This window comes from Tauraco erythrolophus, chromosome 8, assembly GCF_009769465.1.
Source record: "Tauraco erythrolophus isolate bTauEry1 chromosome 8, bTauEry1.pri, whole genome shotgun sequence".
In the NCBI taxonomy this organism is placed as follows: domain Eukaryota; kingdom Metazoa; phylum Chordata; class Aves; order Musophagiformes; family Musophagidae; genus Tauraco; species Tauraco erythrolophus.
In genome coordinates this window covers 37,542,526-37,558,758 of record NC_141472.1, presented here as the reverse complement: position 1 = coordinate 37,558,758, position 16,233 = coordinate 37,542,526, and the positions used below count along the sequence as shown (strand labels likewise).

Here is a 16,233-nt window from a genome sequence, read left to right as displayed (position 1 = left end):
TTGAATCTTACTTACATCTATCTAAGGCCCAAGGAAGAAATCAGGAATAGGCCCAACTGCTGTCAAGGTGGTCCCTCTTATTTCCGTATAAAAATGTCCTGTAAACATTTAGTTTTCTTTCACTTGAGATATTCAGTTGTTTGTGTGTGGAATCTTTTTTCTAAAATGCATCTACTTATTTTTTTTAGGGTTTAACTTTCACTGCTGCTACTCATGTTGTGTTTGCTGAATTATATTGGGATCCAGGCCACATTAAGCAAGCAGAAGACAGAGCACACCGCATTGGGCAGTGCAGTTCTGTGAATATTCACTTCCTTATTGCAAAAGGAACAATGGATACTCTCATGTGGGCAATGCTGAATCGCAAGGTATGTGTGAAATAGAACCAAATAATGAAGAACTCACTAAGGTTAAGGTAGCATTTGAGTGTACGTGCTTATCTTGAGCACTCTCCTAATATCAGACAAATTGATACACCTAGAACTGCTAACCATTAAAATGCCCATGTCTGTTCCCAATTAGTCATTGCTAGCCTTTTGCCCTCCGTTTAAGATCCAAAGACTAATCATGTAACTCTTTGCCAAGATGAATGGGATAGTTCTCATCTACAGGAGACTGTTGCTTTATCTTCCTTCTAGCATTTTATTGCTCTAGTTGTTCAATTTACCGTTTTAAGGTTTTTTGCACAATAAAAACAGCTAGAGTTTGTTGGCTTTACGTTTTTTGGTTTGGTTTGGTTTTTTGTTGTGGGGTTGTTTTTTTCTTTTAGTTGGACGAATGTTGTGCCTTACTAAACTTCATTTCTGAGAAGCAGAAGCATTCTCAAATAATTCTTCATCAGACCCAAGTTTACAGTAATCTTATCTTCTGTTGCCATTTTCCCCAAGTATTACCCAGTCCTTGTTAGGAGGAGTAATTCCGTCCTGCTTTCGTTCTTTACTTGGAAGATCTTCTAGAGTTTACAGGACTAAGAAAAATAATTTGTCTGTTTTGCTTTTGTGACCGTTTTGTAGCCTTTGATACCATTCATTTAATGTCTTGTTTTGGTAGCTGAGGTGTGTTTATGTTCCATCAGCTCTTGTTTTCTGACATTTCCAGAAGCGCCAACACAGAAAGAACTGCCTTTCAGACTCTAGTTGTCAGAATTGTTTGAGGTTGTGGTTACACAGAGTTTCTTCTGATGCAGATGCTGACTTATGGTGGTTGTTCCTGCGTTTGGCTGCCCCGGTGTTGTAGTGGTGCGACTGTGTCCATACAGTTAGGAGAGAAACTGAACCATTATCTTTGCCCATATATTCTTCTCCTGCTGAAAAGTAACCACAGCTTAAAGAATCTAGGTACTTCAAACTCTATTTGACATTCAGTTGGGGATTGAAACTCTGTATTCTAATTCCTGTAGGTACCTCTGAAAAAATCTCAGTCAGACCGGTACGTTGAGAGTCTCCTTAAACATGACGCAGATAGATGGGTCTCAGTAGTTCTCCAGCCATTTACCGTACAGAGTTCTGTCACTAAACTGCATCTTTCCATCAATTCTGCCTTTGTTTCCGTGTGCCAGGCAAGATGTGTAAAGACTGTAAGAGATGTACACAATGTATATGTTCTCTTTTAGCTTCAATAAATACTGGTATTTCATATACATCTTTTCACAAGTTGTAGTGTGTTAAATGTGCAACTTACTGTTATTCTTGCAGAAATGACTGCTGAAAGAGGAATAGTTTTTAATCACTTTAGTTATTTTGAATTACTACAGAGTTTCATACCTTGCAAATGCTGAATTAAGTTTGCAAGGGAAGCGAATCGAGTGAATATAGGTAAATAAATTTGTTCCAATGTGTGAATTCCTTGGAAACTTTATGCAAGTCTTCTTCCTGCAGGCCAAAGTTACAGGCAGCACCTTGAATGGCAAGAAAGAGAAAATGCAGGCTGAAGAAAGTGATAAGGAGAAATGGGATTTTTTGAGTTTTGCTGAGACCTGGACCCCAAATGAAAGTCTAGAAGATCCCAAGAATGAACTTTTATTTACACATGTAAGACTCGAAACTTACGTTTTTCTGTTTTCTTTCATTTAAAAAAATTATAAGCTATTGTTCACTTAAGCTTTCTGTGCACTGCAGACTTTACTAATGGAGAAACACTAAGTAAGTGGGAAAAAGTAATATAAATTCCATTTTAAAAATTAGATGAAGTTGGGGAAAGTGCTCTGCTGGGTATAAATGTCATCAAATGGATGCTTATGTTATGTTTAGGTGACTGACCCACCCTCAGGGTCAGAGAAGACCAAGTAATTTCTCTTTAAATTGCACCTTTATTAGCTGTCCTAAATTTAACAGGCTGTTATATTAAAAACAATGTTTAAAAGCCTTTCCTTGTAATAGGCATCACCAAAAACGGCACATAGCATACCGGTTCTGTGTATTTGTTTTCTGATAGTGCTATTTCAGAATTTTAGTGAAAATATTGAAAAAACAAAAGAGGAACGTTGAATTGTTCTTTCTGCTAGATGTTTGTTCTTAAAGGAAGATACCTTTTGTTTCCATCTCCAAACTAAAAATAGCTTCTTAGAGAGTAGTATTAATGGAGAAAAATCATCATTTGAACAGCTTCTGATGCAGTAATTACAAGTGGAGTTTACATATTTCTTTTCTCTTTCCTAGTTTGAAAAGGAAAGACAGCATGACATACGTTCTTTCTTTTCCCCAAAATCCTCCACTGAGAAGAAACGCAAAATATTTTCTGGTAATGAATCCTTACATGATTATTCAGAACCTTCAGAAGTCACAAAAGAGGAGGATGCAGAGAAAAACAATGAAAACTTGGATTTCACAAGAATAAGTGATGTGGATACAATTTGTCCTGAAAGTACCTGTGAACGTGAAGCTAAAAGAGCACGAAGCCTAAGTGAATCTACTCCAGTCAGCTCCAGCAAGAAAAAGAAGAAATCTTTGACTGGAAGAAAGCCCTCTTTGTTTTCAGAAAAAAACAATGAAGTCTTTCCTTGTGGCTTAAATACTTCCAGCAAAAGTATGGCTTTAAATAAAGTTTGGCACTGTAACGTTTGCACTTACAGCAATAATGGATTGCTCCCTTACTGTGAAATGTGCAATTGCCCTCAAAGAAGTAATGGTAAGTAATAGAAATATGTGCTGCAGAGCTAAATACACATTTTTTGTTTCAGTTGTGATTAGTTTCAGAAAATACAGTATTTTTGAATATATGAGTGTACACAAATCCAGACAAAATGTGTCTTTATGTGAACAGATACCTGTTAAGTGATCCTTCTTAGTTTTGCTTTCCCCAAAGATCTTTTAAATCATTCTGATTCAAAACAAATGAAAAATTTAGATAAAGATAAATGTTAACGGGGTGTAAATTAAGTGATGAAGACTATATGCTCAGTTTTCTTTGCAGCAAATGTAGCTTTCCTTTTCCTTGAGGTTTATGATTATTCTGAATCCAATTGAATGGCAAACTTTTTCTCTACCTGTTAAAACTAAATGATGTGTTATAGATGTTCTATTAACTTAGGTATTGTATATTTGTCGTGAGAGGTATTACCTGGAAAATATGGCATTTCGTGCTCCAACAGGTCGGAGTAGATGTCTTTTATTGAATTTATTTCATCTATTTGGAAATTTAATAAAGCGTTTTTATTACTCTATCCCCATATTTTTCATTTCAATTGCAAAGGAAGGAGTAAAGTTCTTTTCCTTTCTTTTTTCAATTTTATTGAAGTCTCTGTGTTTGTCCAAGTAAGGATGACTTCTGAATTTCACAGATATAGATTAGTGCCTGGAAAACTACTTTGTGTGATTATGGTATACGATAACTGTATATACTATAGAGTTGCTAACTGCATTTTATTGCATATATTTTGACATTAAACTAGGTGTATTAAATTGCATAAATGGAAAACTTTGTTCCATGTGTTTATTCTCCTAATACTAAAGGTAGCTCTAGTTTCCTAAGTGGTTGCACAATTAGAGAATAAAATGCAATTTGTTTGTATTTCAGTTACATAGTCCTGTCTCCAGATGTGTATTGATTAGGTTCCTGTTTGTATGGGTAGCGTAAATAAGCATTTCTTGTTTCTTCATCTACAGTTGAGAGAAATTGTGAAGCTCCCACTGGCCAGACTGAGGAACATGCGTCAAAGGACTCCAGAAGAGATGAAGAGAGCACAGTGTGCAATGCTGAAGACAGAAGAGAAGATTTTGGGGAAATGGTGACCCAGCAATCTGTTGAAATAAGCAAACAGGAAACCATTGAAATTGAAAATAAAGAAAATGAAAAGAGTTGTAGAGAAGGTAAAGTGGGAAAGATTATATCCCATTGCAAAACTGTGTTAAATGCCTCTGGCATGAAAAATAACTTTAAATAAAAACCTACACGTTTGAAATATAGACAGAAGTACATACACTAGCACATGACTTTCTCATTTTAACGTGGGATGTTTATTGAATTTCGATGATGGATAAACTCAGCCTTTCCATACAACTCCTGAAGCAATACAGGGTTTCTGGCTGACACAAGAACTATGTCAAATTGGCAACTGTGACCCTGTATGGTTTTATTGAAACTTATGATGGCATCTACTTGCGTTCAGGACATCCATAGACAAAACAGATGATAGGTAATTCAGAAGAAACAGGAAAATAAAATACATGAATATCTTAATAGCTTGCTGCTTAACTGTATATCTCATTGTGTTGTTCTGGAATGAGATACAGAATGCTCACGTGGTATATATTCCCCTGGGTTTTGTTCCGCAATTGCTGGACGTTTGAAGAAAAAATAAAAAAATATTTACAATGTTCATACAAAACTGTGTTTGCATGTGCACCAAATTGGGAGATTTCACAAATAACTTCTTAAAAACATGTATAGTATGATTTTTAATGTCTGAGTAGGCAATGAAATGAATGAAGAAAATAAACCTTTTAATGTCAACACTGTTTCTCTTTATAGAAGATGTGGATAAATCAGACGCATTTTCGATATATGACGGTCTCATGTTTTGTGCAAGCAGGAATACTGATAGAATTCACCTCTATACAAAGGTAAACTTGAAATATGCATGTTTATTATCATTTTAAAATTATGAAGTAAAACATTGTCCTATTAAATGTGTATGTATACTTTCATTTTTTATTCTTTATATAAAAAGACCAGTGTTTTTGTATTAGCTGAAGTGCACAAAAGTTAGGTAGTTTATCATTCTAGTTCTTTTTCTGAGTGGAATTAAGTAATAATTTCCTAGGTATATAACTTCTAACTCTTCTCTTAGGTTATGAAATGGGGCTAATACATTAGGTGTATGCTCAGGTCATTTGTTAGAAATGCAAGTGATAGTTGTTTAAGATTCCTTTGTTTTCATTATAGTGTCTTATCACAAAATATTTTCTTAGAAGAACATTCAAAATTAAAATAAAAATGACAGTGAATCTTGACAGACTATGTAAGTAAATAAAATATTGTCACCACGTTTTCAGACAGCTAGACATTGGTGCTATGTAAAAGTCAGTAACTTCATGAATAAAACACATCATCATTAATCTGCAATGGTAATGGGAGTACAGAAACTAGCAGTTGGTAATTTTCCAGGTCATTTTTCAAGGGGGAATCAGGACGTTCCAATTCCTTCTTTCAAGGGATAGGAAAGTTGACTGAGAAGATTTCTTCAAAGCTGCTGAATGTGTCAGTGCATTCAGGAGCAAAAAGCAAAACATCACAAATGACTGAGAGCAAGTCTTTGAGATAATACATTTTTGTTAGGCTAACTGATACAGCTGGCAAAAAGCCAAAAAGTGTCCTCTGGTATCTGAAAACTTGTTTAATATGTTTAAAATACACAGTGCTTCCTAGCTTCACGCATTCTACTCTAAGACAAAGATGCAGTCTGGATGGTATTTGGGCAACTGTGTATTGGCCTGGGAGTTTTTGGCTTGGATCAGAATTTCATTATGTCAGATACTGCACAAAATCTTTCTGCTGAACCATGAGGCGCTGGGGAATTCTGCTTTGATTCCTTCTCTTGAATGTTTGTGAATCATCAATAAGTTCCTGGGTCATATGTTCCCACTGGGACAACTTATTCCTTAAGAATTAAGTGGAGTAGGACTTGTTCAGACATTTATAAAACAAATAAAATCAAGTATAATAAACAATGCTCTAACAACAATCTAATGTTCAGATTTTAAATTGCAATGAAGTGACATTCTTCAGTCTACAGTCATTCATTTGCCGTGGAGATTCAGTCAAGAGGATTATCATTTCAGTTTCTTAATTTAAGGCAGTTTGCGTGTCGGAAATATTTGCTAAGGAAAAAAAAATAGATATTTTCAAAGTTAAAATTTTCACTCTGTTTATTTTTAGATATATTAATGTGAATCATGTTTCTTGCATCTGTGGTATTATCATACATCTGTGGCTTCCCTCACCCCAGAAAAATCTTACCTTGAGGGACTAAATTCAGTAGGAAGGGAAGATAATTCACTTGAAACAGATAATTTTATTTTTTTTCTAAATTGTGCTACGTTGCATCTGTAAACAAAACTGTTATGCTTGTCTAGGATGGTGAACCACTGAATCATAATTTCATTCCATTGGACATACAGCTGGATAACTGGGAGGATTTACCGGAGATTTTCCAGCATAAACGAAATCGTTCATTGGTAAGAACCGATTCTACTGGCACAGTAATATTATGTTTAATATGGAGTGCTTTGACTTATTTTTTTTAAATAAATGCAGAATACTTCCAGACCTTGGGACCTAGGCAGTTTCATTAATGCAAGCAGATCTTATAAATGTTGATGTGAATATTAATTATGCAGTCTGTGACTTTGGCAAATTATCATGCCTCCTGTTAACATTTCGGCATCATTTAATTTCTCGTTTACAGGATTAGTAACCAACATTCATAAGTCAACAAAATAGCATTTTAAAGGTTATGAATTAAACAAGACACGTTATGAATAAGAATGTGCTAGGTTTTATCAGAGCAGCAGTTCTGAGCAGGCCTCCACTCTCACTTCTTCCTTCGGTCTGCTAACAATGTTCAAAGCAGTGCAGGGCACAGCTCCACCGAGACGTGTAGCTTCAATTGAGTCAGTAAAAGATCACGTTCATAGTGGTGTCTGGAGAACACTGACACTGTGAACCCAAGAGCTCGAGTAAGGAAATACAGAATTTAAATTGGATGTGCAATATTATCTGCTTAACAGTTTTCTTAACTGTTTTCTCCATTCAAAGAGAAATGTAATTTGGAAAATCAGATTCTGTCGTGTAGGAACAAAACTGATTCTTTTTGGTCAGTTCTGCAGCAAGATTGGAACTTAAATTCGTAAGACCTGACTGATTGAACCAACAGTTTCCTGAAGCAGCTCGTGAGCGGGTAACACAAATGTTGCCAAAGGATTTCAAAGCTATTTCATAGACTGAAAAGGCCAGTTAAGAATCCCATGTTCACGGGCAGGGGTGGCACTGCCTTATGGAATTTCCTGTTCCTCAGCCTTCTCCGCTAGATTAGAATATCCGTAGTAGTAAATGCTCCCAAAAAGAATCAAGGAAATACCTTCTTTTTTCTGTTTCCATTATGTGCTTCCATTTCATTGACTTCTTTCTTGCTGCTCCGACTCTGAGGAAGTGAGACTCGTCTGTACACTTTTACATTTGCCGTATGAAAGTACTCTGAGGAGAAAATCATTGCTGCCGTAATCTTGAAGTATGGAAGTTGTTCCTGGACAAAGCTGAAGTCACAATTAAGTCCTTTCTGCACAGTGTATTTATTCTCCCCATAGTCCATGTTCAGAAACAGTGTGATACTCACTGCTGTAGGTAGTTGCAAGTTAGTGGGGAAAAGAGTGGAAAAACGGAACGGAGGGAAAAAATAATGCCAAGCCACTTGTTCAGTTGTCGTATTGTTACTCCCATTTATTTTCTGTTGTAGAAATGAGGATGGGATGAAATAATTTTCCTCTATGCACATCCTAAAGCAAGCAGCCATGTTATAAATTCTAAATTCCTATGCATTTTTTTCCCTCTCTTCCTCACTGTTCTGTGGTTATAAAGTCCACTAATCATACTGGTGCTGTCAGCTTCAAAGTTGTTTGATTTTTTATTTTTGTGGGTTCACAGCATGTAAAATCTATTAGATTCAGTACCAGAAATTAAATTCCTCTGAGCCTCTTTATTTTATTACACTTTCAAATTCTAAATACAAAATAAGTCTAAATTCTAAATGCAAAATGTGCTATCGCTGCCATTTCCTTTCTGAAATATTTCGTTAAGCAATTCATCACTTTTCCCTGATGATCCTCTCAGGTTGTGTCAGTTTGAGACTACTCTGAAAGAAGACGAAAGGCAGGTTAAACTGCTCAAAACTGTTGTCCTTGACTGTTTTGATGGTAAAGCATGTCTCTACTTGCTAGTCAGATCTTTGTGTGCTGTGCTGAAATGCCACAGCAAAGAGGATAGCAGTATTGCCACAAAAACAGATGCATTATTAAGTTAATTGGGTGATCTGATTTCTCATGTCATTAATTGCTAATTTACTATAATAACTTTTATTACATATGTTTTTCTGACACTGCATTATTATAAAGGAATTTAATAAGTTCAAAGAAAGAACATCAGTGATTCCATTAAAATTTTACAAGTTGGAAAACATTTGTTGAGAAATGGACTAACACCTAGTTGGATTGAACAGCTCTTCCAGTTTACCTGTAGCGAGACCTTTCACACGGGCGTTAGGGGCTGTACACGACAGTTCGTTAATCCAGAGTTAAGCATGTATCAGAAGGTTAGAGGAAAGAAGAAAGGTTGTCCATAAACCCAGTTATAAATGCTGTTCAAGCAACGGGAGTGAGCTTAACTTTTCTGAGACCAGCTGCAACAGGAGAATGGCTGCTGTAAGAAAACTCCTTTGCACGTCAGTTTTTCCCAGCAGCCAAGACTTGCTTGCACAAGAAATGTTTACCTGAGGCTTTATCAAGAGGCCTTTCTCGTGTCGCTGTACTTTAGATGAGGAAAGGCCTTTTCTGGCCTTATTTTCTGCCTTCTGGATCAACAGACATAGCAAAACCATTCTGGCAGTCAATGCCAAAGCTGTCAGAGTTCTTCAGCTGATGAGGATGGGGGTTGCAGCTTGTAGGAGAAATTACTTGAAGGGACCACCTCTGATCATCCAGTTTTGAATGTATTAATTCATAGCACTCTTTCATGATAATTAAATAGTTCTGTGCAGTGTCTGTCATGCTGCTGACAGTAGCATTCTCTACCAGATACTGAGGTTTGTGAAAGAATGGAGTCATCTAACAGCAATGAAACAGAAGATTGTCAGAAAAAGCGGTCAGATATTTTGTAGTCCTATTCATGCTGCAGAGGAGTTGTCTAAAAAGCAGTCAGCGGTCAGCAGCACAAAAAGGTACGTGGTTTTTCATTTTTTTCCTGTTGCTAATCGCTGCAGGAAGCTTGATATATTTAACTGTCAGTGGAATGATTCCGAGACTAAACTGATGGTTCCACGATTGCTTGTTGCACGGTGACAAACGGAGGCAACTGAGCGTGTCAGTAACTCTGCTGGAATGGAAGTGTCTGCTTCCCTGTCTGTGCACTGCATCCAGCAGCTGTTCTGGCTTTGCTACACTGCATGTTTAAACATCTGGAACTTGCCAGAGATTTTTGAGGAAAAATCCTGACCTCAGGGACTCAACAGAAAAGTAAGGTTAAAGAATCTTGTTGGTTTTCCCACTTAGAAGCAGAAATAAATCATTAGTTGCCACCAATGATATAATGTTTTATTCATAGTTCACAGCCTACCCCAACCCTTCCTGATGCTCGTTTTTCCTTTGAGCAATTCTGTTCTGTGGATGGCGTTTCTCAAAACTGTTGTTTTCCTCACTGGGTGTCACCGAAAAGGGATAATGTTTAATACTTGTTAAAATCTAAATTTACCTTCTTTCCACTTTCTTTCCTTTTTCCGATGCTGTCTTCCCTGACAGACATTTGCACCTTCAGGGTTGTCATTGCTCTCCACGAAACCTCTCATGCACACAGGTTAACTCACAAAGGTGCCTCTGCAAACTATCTAAAACCTTTTTATTCCTCTCAGTCCCTCCTGTTAAATTCTCCAGGGTGACTCTGTTTTGACTGTAGGTAAGAATTCAAGTCAGTCGTTTGTCATTCCAGTAATATAAGGAGAACCAGCAGGTAGCAAGTGTTTCCTAACCTGTTGCCAGATTGTTTTCTTCTGTAAAATGTAGGAAAGATCTAACTGTGAACGGTGTTAGAAACTGTAACCCACAGCAGCCTTGTAAGGTACTGTGTAGGATTTGTACAGAGAGGTATACTTGTAAGAAGTTGTCTGAATAGTGGTCTTCAGAAGAACGATCAGAGTGAAGGGATTTTAAGAGTTTTACTTAAGAGCAGTGATGTTTTATATGTTAAAATAAAGAAGTGAGTTCAAACATACCAAGGGAGCAAGGAGTCCTTTAGAGCTTGTAAAGCTTCCTGTATTAGCTAGAGTATCAGTGAGATTTCACCTAACTGAAACAAAATGGCTTTTGGATTTCATTGTCAGGCAATATCAAATTTCTTTCATTTTTGTACTGTTATATACATAACAACTTGTCTGTTTGATGGTTATCGCTGAGTCTGGTTTTACAAACAGATACGTAACATGGAAGTATTATGGTGAAGTATGTCATCCCAACCTTTTTTCATTTCTCATCTGGGAAATGAGGGATGTTTTAGGAGAATATGCTATACCAATCTTGCTGCAGCCAGAAGTGAATATTGCTTGAGGGAGATCGTTCCTGTTAAATATTGATAGAATTTTGGATTATTTTAGGTACGTGACCAAGGAGGATGTAGCAGCCGCCTCCCTTAGCAAAGCTAGCAGCAGCGGGGGCAGCGTTCGCCTCGTCTCGAAAGAAAGTGGGGTTTGTCTGAAGAATGAAAATGCTTCTGTTGAACAATCGGATCATTCCACAAAGTAAGTTTATTAATGCAATAAGGTGATTAAGCTGTTGCTCTCTAGATTTTTTTTTCAAGTGGCAAAATTATTTGCTATGAGCGTTTACCTTGCTGAAGTACAGTGTTTAGACAGGAAACTTGCTGTAGTGCTAATGAGCTGTGGTTTATTCGTATAACAATTTAGATTACATCTCTTGTCTACTGATGCAGCTGCTAATTAACTAAGTCTGGTTAAAATGAGACAAGAAAACAGTTACATGATTCAGTTAAGGAAAAAAGAATGTTAGCTCAGGCCTACTTGTGAGGTTAACAGCAAATTGGTAACACCAAGTTTTCTTCTATTCTGCCTCAACACTTAGAAAAAGGGAGAAAAGAACATGAAAATTCTAGACAGAAAATGTCCTTTTAAAAACTTTCCTTAAACAAGCAGTGTGTGTCCTGCCTGGAGGTAAACCTTGGTTAGAGCAGGAAACTGCTAGGTCTCTGTGAAAGTTGCATAGAGAAAACAGGATCTTTCCTTTGACTTTTTACTTCTGTTACAGAGGGGGCTGACACATTTTACAGTTGTATGTGTACATAGTTGATAGGAGCCACCATTTCTTTATAAATAGAGCATCATTTCAGCTAATAATTCAGTGTACATGTGTAAATGTAGTAAGAGGTGCAAAAGAAAAATCTGTCTGTTACATTGTCAAATTTTGTTTAAATAGAAACATAAACCAAGTAGAGGATTGCATTGTGCAGGCATCAACCTGAGCAAGATAAGGGGGTATTTCAACTGAAATTGGTATATAGAGCATAAGAGAGATCTAATGGAAACACACGGTGCATAAAAACCTACTGAATTGTTTGCTGAGCGCCTCCTTTATTAACAGCTGTACTTCGTTCTCTGCAAACAGGTTGCTTTCGGAGCATGGAAAGGTCCAGCCAGCTCTTTGTTCAGATCAGACTGAAGCTGAAGGCTCCTCCCTCTCCAAAGGCTATTTGCAAGCCTTGGACAGCCAAGGGAACCCACTGTGTCTCAGCTGTCAACAGCCAACAGCTCGGCTTGACCCAGGCTGCCAGGCCCGCGCGTGGGACACGCGATTCTGCTCTCATGCCTGCCAGGAGGACTTCTCAATTCGCTCTAGTCAGAGCTACCTCAGGACTAAAGTGTTTGAAATTGAGCACGGTGTCTGCCAGTTTTGTAATCGAAACGCCCAGGAGCTTTACCTCAGCATCAGAGATGCTCCCAAGAGTCAGCGGAAGAAACTGCTGGAGAGTTCTTGGATGTCGCACCTTCCGCTTGGGCAGGTAATAACACCGATTTTTAAGCAGTAACAGCTAATCTGCGTGCTCCTGTAGGAGACAGTTGAGAGAAATCAGAAGTGTTCTTACAGGTTGAAGATGGAAGGTTAAGCTAGCACCCATAACAGAATAGAAGAAACAGGATCTTAAAACACAAAAAAACCCCAATGTCTTCCAATGCATTTTTCATTGCTGAAAGGCACAGGCATTAGAATTCAGATTCCTTTGGGATGTGAATGTGGCAGCCAGGTTTACTTGGAATGCACTTATTAACAAACTTTGTGGTTATGAAACAATTTAATAATGGATGTAGTCTAGTAGTATTATGTTATCCTACTTGCAGGATGTTTGGTAGGTGCTTAACAAAAGCCAGTTGTCACAGCTCCTCTCCGTATCACCTCAATGTGTTACAAACTACCACCATTTTTCCACGGTTGCGATGATTGCTTCTCCACTGACTTGCAGGCGGTGGAGCAGGGAGGGAGAACATTCCTACGTAAAGTAGTATTTTTATTCGGAAACTCAAATGCTATTTAATTTTCTGCTGCGAAGTTGAAATTCTGCTTCAGAAGTTACTGGTTCTAAATGGTTTAAATTCCGTAGACACCCACTGAAACTTGCAAAAGAAGTAATTTACTGTTGCTTGTCAGATGCAGAGATCAGCCTTGTTGCTTGTGGCTTTTTAATACAAGGTGGTGCAGATCCACGGGACTGAGGTGAGAAGTCTCGTGGAGTGAGGGTTTCCTGCAGCCTGCCAAGTGAGCAGAACACGTGTTGTGTTTGTTACTTGTTGAAGCCGACACAGGGCTTCATCACCCAAGGCCTGTCAGTGCTCCTCATTACAATTCCCACTGTCTCGATCAAAACCTTACATGACCAACACAAATCCAGAGTCCGTTTCTTCATGCTGTTGCGCATTTTCACTTGTGGATATTGTTTTCAGTATCAGCGCTTGATGATAAAATGGTGTTGGAGACAACTTACTGGACCAGTCCAGAAAACTGACCCTTTCGTTCTGTTTTCCCTTGATCCACTGCGACGTGCTTCAGTCCACCACGGACTAGGTGAAAACATGCCACCTAATTACAGTTGTTTGCTTGTCCAGTGGGAGTAACAAAAAATGCCAAGGCTTCCTTTCCTTCTCTGGATGGAAACTGTAATGAGCTACTTTGCCCAATTATTTTTCTTGTTCTTATGGCAGAAGATACACGTAGTTCAGAAGGAATATCTAACGCTTCCAGTGCCATGTCCTTTGTTTACTGCAGTTGAATGACATTCTGACAAACCCGACAGAAGGCCAGTTCTGGCAGGTAGACCACATCAAGCCCGTTTATAGTGGAGGAGGACAGTGCTCCCTGGAAAACCTTCAAACGCTGTGTACGCCCTGCCACAGAGAGGTCAGTATGGTACAGCCAGCAATCCTCACAGAGATGTTGTGGTGTGTGCACCGGGGGGAAGTATTTTGGGCACAAGGACCCCTGGAGATGCTGTAGCCTGACCCCAGGCTCAGAGCAGGGCTAGTGTCAGAGTCGGAGCGGGCTGCTCTGCACCGCCCTGTGCAGTCCTGCCCAGTCAGTGCCTGCCCACCCTCAGGGTGAAACCTCCTCCTGTGTCCCATGGGGATGTCGTGTCCGTCCGCCCCACCCCAGCAGGGCTCTGGCAGTGCTGCCCTGTGCCCCTGGGGAGGGCCTGGCTCCCATACCTCCTGCTCCTCTTTCCAGCAGAAGACTGTAATTAGGTTCCTCCTCAGCCCTGTTGTTTCCAGCTGAACAAGCCCTGTGTGCTTCCAGCCTCTCCATCCCATACAGTGAGGATGAAAGGAAGCATTAAACTGTTACAACACAACAGTTTCCTCAGGATTTGGGAAAACGTCACCTTAACAAACATTTCCATTTTATTATGTTGTCCACTGCAAAACTAGAGCGAAGTGTAACCGTGGGCTAATGCTTTCCCTGGAGCAGGCTGTTGCCAAGTAACAATCCTCACTGAACAGCCCTCTCTTTCTCTTCCGCAGAGAACTGCAAAACAGGCCAAGGAGAGAAGCCAGATGAAGAGACGTTCTGCAGCTACAAAGTACGGCTGTGATATCACCAAATTTTTTGTGAAGATGTAAAATGCAAAAGATATTTGGTTCCATTCTAACTCAGAAACCAGTATAGTTACATAGTCTTCCCCATGCACTGATTTAAAAAAACAAACAGAAACAAACCTTTGTAGTCTATCATGCTGTTGGTAGAGGGAAGAGAATACAGAATTAAAACCAAGAAATCATTTGTAACACCGATTGTCAGAGGGCCTTGGGTGAGTGCATCCAAGGTACGTGATCATGGTTATATTTTTATGGCCCTGTGGTTTAAAGCTAAATTTCTGTGTGTAACTTTGATGCAGTTTTGAAGCATTACTGGTTTTCTATTGCAGAGTAGTTCTAGCTGCAAGAATTCGAGGAAGTTCTGTTGAAACTTTTGTTGGTTTTACAGAGTTCAGTTGTATTTGGGATATTATGGACCAAGAAGATATCTTAGCTTAAATTATGTTTGTTCACACATCAAAATTACTGGAGAAAACGCAGGCTCTGATCTCTATTATGACAAAAAATAGTACGAGTGAGTGACTCCTCTTCTAAAACTGCCTCGTACCTACCAACCATACTGACAGCAGCCTGGGGAATGCTCACGCTGGCCAGGAAGGCCCACTGTTGGCACCGCGCCTGCCCCACGGGACGTCAGTGTTTAGAATTAATGTCTGTTGAAATCTGTTTTTACTTAAACCAGCTGGTATTAAATACTTACTCATGACAGGGAACAACAAATAGTACGAATTTTCAAAGGTAGTTTCTGGCAAATGCTACAGTTGCATTCTCTTCAACAGGATTGCAGACATGCTGGTTCTTCTGGGCTGTTTCTGTGGCTTTCTTTACGGTTACTTCAAATAAACACATTTCCCTCTGTCCTGGTGATGTTTCTAATGCTTTATCAGCCTCTCTCCCACCCCTTGAATGCCGTAAGGCAGTAGTAAGCTTATAAAGCGCATCCGTACACTACACATCTCTCTCTGGAAGTACATGACTGCAATTTCAACTACATCTAGCTGAATTTTCCCTGGATGTGTTTAAGAAAAGGGTGGATGAACTACTTAGGGATATGGTTTAATGGGAGATTAGGGACGGTTGGACTGGATGATCTCTAAGGTCTTTTCCAACCTAGAAAATCTATGAAATAAGCTGAGAAAAGTGTCCTATGTTATCCTTACGAGAAAAACTATTAATATTTTAAACATTCTTTTCCTCTGTTAAAGTTAAGAGACAGTAGTGTTGTAAATACACCATTTTCTGTAGAGTGAAACTAACTGGACTTTTCCAGTGAAGAGAGAAACATCTTTAGGGAAGTGCCTGAAAAAAGGTGTTACATGATGTTTGTGTTCTCTGAGCATGATTAAAGGAATTGTCTCTTCAGCAGTTTAAAAGACCAAGTCATAACAGCCTGAAAACTGAGGGATTTTTCAAGTTTATACAGCCTTTACAAGAGGACACATTTTAATGTAAAATTTCCTGAAGACAGCCTGTCAGGAGAGGAAGACACCAAGTATCAGGGAGGAAGCTTAAGTTAAAGATTACTTATTCAGTAATTAGCCTAGTGCAATGTCTTTTACTAGGTAGTAAACAACAGCTAAACTGGTCTTAGTCTCCCTCATCCCTTTTAGCAGAGGAATTTGCCTCAGGTAAACACAAGAAGCCTGGAGAACAGAGAAAATCTTGACAAAGAATTTGAAGAACATTAACTCTTCTTGTCCTGAAAAATGTGTTTCTACTTGATACAGCTTTACCTGAGGGGAGCACTCTAGCCTCTGACCCCCGTTCCCCTCAAGTAAGTTTTAGGGGGACCTATATAGCTGGGGGACGTAATAGCTGGGACCCTACAGAGCTTAACTTTACTTACAGTAGTGACAGCCACGAACAATGCTGTCCTAGGT

The 16,233-nt window shown here is 38.8% G+C and overlaps 1 protein-coding gene across 2 annotated transcripts in view; it reads left to right on the top strand.

The window, feature by feature from the left end:
* The window catches only part of ZRANB3 (zinc finger RANBP2-type containing 3), a 48,481-nt gene extending 33,545 nt beyond the window's left edge, over positions 1–14,936 (top strand). For both annotated transcript variants that reach the window (XM_086615337.1, XM_009992747.2), the window contains 11 exons: positions 189–368; positions 1,878–2,030; positions 2,658–3,126; positions 4,104–4,307; positions 4,969–5,060; positions 6,573–6,674; positions 9,285–9,427; positions 10,853–10,996; positions 11,877–12,270; positions 13,530–13,661; positions 14,279–14,936. In XM_086615337.1, coding sequence (XP_086471463.1) covers positions 189–368; positions 1,878–2,030; positions 2,658–3,126; positions 4,104–4,307; positions 4,969–5,060; positions 6,573–6,674; positions 9,285–9,427; positions 10,853–10,996; positions 11,877–12,270; positions 13,530–13,661; positions 14,279–14,377 — 2,112 coding nt within the window. In that variant the 3' untranslated portion in view covers positions 14,378–14,936. The remainder of the gene's footprint in view (positions 1–188; positions 369–1,877; positions 2,031–2,657; positions 3,127–4,103; positions 4,308–4,968; positions 5,061–6,572; positions 6,675–9,284; positions 9,428–10,852; positions 10,997–11,876; positions 12,271–13,529; positions 13,662–14,278) is intronic.
* The last annotated feature ends 1,297 nt before the right edge of the window (positions 14,937–16,233 follow it).